General features: G+C 44.3%; 1 protein-coding gene across 1 annotated transcript; it reads left to right on the top strand.

Moving 5' to 3' along the window:
* cldn7b (claudin 7b) lies at positions 1-4,205 on the top strand. Its single transcript, XM_048983206.1, has 4 exons — positions 1-545; positions 2,791-2,955; positions 3,072-3,156; positions 3,268-4,205. Exons 1-4 carry the CDS (start codon positions 323-325, stop codon positions 3,428-3,430), a joined length of 636 nt encoding a protein of 211 aa, XP_048839163.1. The 5' UTR covers positions 1-322; the 3' UTR covers positions 3,431-4,205.
* The last annotated feature ends 5 nt before the right edge of the window (positions 4,206-4,210 follow it).

The raw sequence follows: 4,210 nt of genomic DNA, 5'->3' as shown, positions 1-4,210 counted from the left end.
AGCAGTCTTATTTCGTATTCAGGTGCGGCTGGAAGGCACAGGTGCGCAGTCTGTGTAGCGTTACCTCCACGAGCGACTGTGTGGTTTTTTTTCCTCAAGAAAAAGTAACGTAAATTTTCTGAAAAAGGGAGTACTGCTTTTTAAATCGAACAGGTATACCGAGGTGTCAGGACAAAAGGTCCTCTGTAAAGATTTGTGGAACTTTTTTTTTTCTTGTTACGCTTCTTCAGCCGTCTAGTTCAAAGCGCTCCCAGAGCTTTTCTGAAGGTCCGAGAAAACTCGAAGTAAGGGCTAAGCGTGTTTCTGGAGTGAAGGAGTAAAAATGGCCAACTCGGGGCTACAGCTCTTGGGTTTCACTCTAGCGCTTCTTGGCGTTATCGGCCTTATTATCGGGACCATTCTGCCTCAGTGGAAGATGTCCGCCTACGTTGGGGACAATATCATCACGGCCGTGGCCATGTACCAGGGATTGTGGATGTCCTGTGCCTTCCAAAGCACCGGGCAGATGCAGTGCAAAGTGTACGACTCGATTCTCCAACTTGATGGTAAGTGATTTTTAACTTGTACGTATTATTTTTTTAAATGGTGCGGTGAATAGACGTTTAACATAATGTAATGAGGAGTTTGGCTTTTCAAAAGTGAAAACCATTTGCGCTACCTGACCAGGGTCATCCTGCGTGTGCATAAACGAGGGGTGTGGTCAGGGAGGAGCTTTTCTCTTCGTCGGGCAGCCGTTCTCGGTGTCCACTGCAAAACTATACTTGCCTGGTTAGAGAACCGAACGAGTATCATCAGTCAGCCATGGCTTTCCATTAATCTCCCTTTCCAACCCATATACTGGGTCCATGATCTCGGTGAGACTGAGGAACAGCGGCTCACCTTAAGTGTCTGCACCTGGCCGGTCGCTGTGTGCTAATGCGCATGCGCATGTTTTTCTTTGTAACCGGTTTAACCTCATTCTCAGTTTGCCTTTTATTTGGAAACCGTTGTTTGGACATGGCTTTTTTTTTATCTTCAGAAACTGAAGCAGTTATTTTGCTGTTTAACCTGATCTATTATTGTGAAATGGGGTTGGAGTAGTTCTGGGAATTTGCACAGCAGGCCTGGCTACCTGGAGAGAGCCTGTGTGTGTGTGTGTTATGGCAGCATCGTCCGCCATGGTTACCCCTCCCCTCCGTGGGATTAGTGATTCCCCAAAGTCTCAGCTTGTTTTTGTGTGTTGAACAAATCCGAAGGTCTTATTTGAAATTGGTATTTCCCCAGTGAAATAACCTTGGAGCTAAGAGTGACATTTTTTCAGCTTGGCTCTATTATGCGTGATTACTTTTTCCAAAAAAAACTATAAGGGAAACGTAGACACGCTGAAGATGACCTGTCTACTATTATGTATAGTAGTGTGCATGTGGACCTGTGTACTGTTGTGGTAAATTACAGTTCGGTGTTACTACATTTGGGTGCGGTATTTAATAAGAGAAACGTGCTAGGAAATCATGATCACTATTCCCAGCAGTTTTTTTTTTTTTTAAACATGTTCCTTGTAACGAATGACTCCTATGATGTATATGGACCATTGGGTGTGGTTTGTTTGTTCCAGCATTGCTAAAATTTGCATGAATACCTATGCAACAGTGGGGTAGCCTCATCCTTTACCAAAGGAAGGTCTCAGGAGTCCATTTTTTTCTTTTACTTTCTGTTCTGCTATAAACAAACCAGACCAGTAGTAGATAAAGCTGTTTAACTTGTGTAGCAAAGTATGTTATCGTGGTTTTATCTCTGTGCATACGAGTTTTTGTGAGCCAAGCCTGATAGTGACATTTTTAATTGCATCTGTACATCAATCCAGGGAGGGAGGTTTATATTATAATCTACTTGCCTGCTTTGCTTGCTGAGTTGTCCCTGTTGAATACGCAGATATTTTGAATCGTTCAGAGGAACAGAGACTTGAGGAAGTGTCTGGCTATTTCTATGTACTGACAAACTTGTTGTCCAGTACTTGGTGAATTATCAAAGATCTCCAGGCTAATTGGGGGTGGTCAAGAACCAGGCAGGCAGGGAATCAGAAACTACAACCCAGACTGTGTAGCAATTTCTAAAACGAACGTGTGTGAATAAAGCTTCCTAGTTTTAGTGGGAGTGGTACATTAGGTAGAACTGTACATGCACTGTGAAAAATATGGATACTGGTTGGGTAGAATGGTTCCTGCATACTTTAAAAAAAAAATAAAATAAAATAAAAAATGGCGGCTGATGCTTCCGGAACCTGCCCCCATCCTGCTGATAAAGACCTCTTGCCCATCCCAGTCTTCTCGGGAAGGACAAAACAGGTTCTCCTTTTTTGATGCTAGTGAAACATGATCCTTTAGCTCCTATAACGTCCCTTTACCGGTCTGACCGGTTCCATTCACTGGGGGAAGAAGGGGAGTATTCACTCATGCAGAGGAGTGTCTAGCTAGAACCAGTTTGTGGGCCAGTAAGTGGAAGTGATATTGTGATTTGCATGGCATGTGGTTTCAGACGGCCGCAAACCCAGGAGTCATAGATGAACAGCATTTATCTAAACCCCGGTTTAAAAAAAAAATAATAATAATTCTAAGCCTCTTAAACTGTGTGTGTAAAGAGCCGGAACAAATTACAACTGAAGAATGGGAGAACTTATCATCATCGTTACCAAGCCAAATATCAAATTTGCCTCCCCCCCACCATGTCTTGGAATGAGACAAGGGTTTTGGTGCTACTTTTCTCCCCCCGGATGACTGTTAAACCTGAAGATGATGTGATTTCCCTCCCCAGGAGCCCTGCAGGCCACACGTGCTCTCATGATTGTGAGCATCCTCTTGTCTGTGGTGGGTCTGGGAGCAGCCGCAATGGGTATGAAATGCACGAACTGTGGCGGGGATGACAAAATTCGCAAGGCACGCATCGCCATGACAGGGGGTGTCATCATCCTCTTGGGAGGTAAGTTTCAAAACTGAGCCCAGTTTACTACTTTGTGATTTGCATCCAACACAAATGTTTTTACCTGCTGGCACTTTTTTAATGGAGTGTTGCTCCTGCTCTTCCCTGTCCTTTAGCTTTAGCCGCTGTAGTGGCCTGTTCATGGTTTGCCAACAACATCATCAAAGATTTCTACAACCCTTTCACCCCAGTTAACACAAAGTAAGTATCCTGACCTTTTTGGACATTTCATTTCTGAATTGAAAATGCAACATATTGCAAGTTTTGGGTTTCTGGATTCCTTTGACGTTGGCCTCTTGCATTCCTTCGCAGATATGAGTTTGGAGCTGCCATCTTTGTCGCCTGGGCTGGGGCCTTCCTGGACCTGCTGGGCGGTGGCATGCTGGCTGCCTCCTGTCCCAGGGGGCGGCCCAAACAAACCAAATATCCTGTGAAATCTACCCGCCCCCCAAGTAGCAGCAAAGAATATGTGTGAATACCTGCAGGTTGCTATATGTGGAATCCACAGTTGTCCTTCAGTCATCTCATTTAGCCTGTGTATAATTTATCCTCCCCCTCCCCCCCCCCCTCTTTTTTTTGACTTCACTGGATCTCTGGGGCACTTTTTGAAAGGACAAATGCCCAATGTCCTTTCATAAGACTAAAGTGGTCTTAACCACTGAGGGGCCGCCTTATTTTAGTGAATCATGGCACCTCAGATGTCTCGTACACCAGTACTCCTTTTGTACAGGGTCACTGAGCTTCTGAACCACTTTTGTGCTTAATGCATAACTATGCCACAATCATTTACTAATGGTAAATCACTCACCGCTTACTGCAGAAGTGTCTACTTCAGTGTCCCTCAGCCAAAGCTTATTTCTTACAATGTTTCTTTTAGTCCATCCTACTTCCTGTTGTGACTTTTTGTGCAAGTGCTATTTCATACCCTTGTGGCATTTTATTGTATAGTTAAATTGGGGAAAAAAAAGGAAAAAAAACCTGCTGGTCACCATTGGATTGGCTTGAGTTTGAAGTCTCTCCCCCTCACAAGCTTTCCTTCCTGTACCTGGACGGCTGCACTCCGGCATGTTTAAGGCACCTGAGCAGTACTTGGAGATAAGCGGTGGCCTGTGGATTCAAACCCAGTGCTGGGTTGTCGAATGCAGCTGTGCCAGCTGGGGGACCATTTTACCCATTAGCACCAGTATGTTTTTATGGGGATTATGCCCTTTTTTTATTGTGAAGTTTTAAATAAAAGTTTAATGCACCGATCAAG

Source organism: Brienomyrus brachyistius, chromosome 18 (assembly GCF_023856365.1).
Source record: "Brienomyrus brachyistius isolate T26 chromosome 18, BBRACH_0.4, whole genome shotgun sequence".
In the NCBI taxonomy this organism is placed as follows: Eukaryota; Metazoa; Chordata; class Actinopteri; order Osteoglossiformes; family Mormyridae; genus Brienomyrus; species Brienomyrus brachyistius.
The sequence above is the reverse complement of the archived record's forward strand: the minus strand, read 5'-3'. Positions and strand labels throughout refer to the sequence as shown.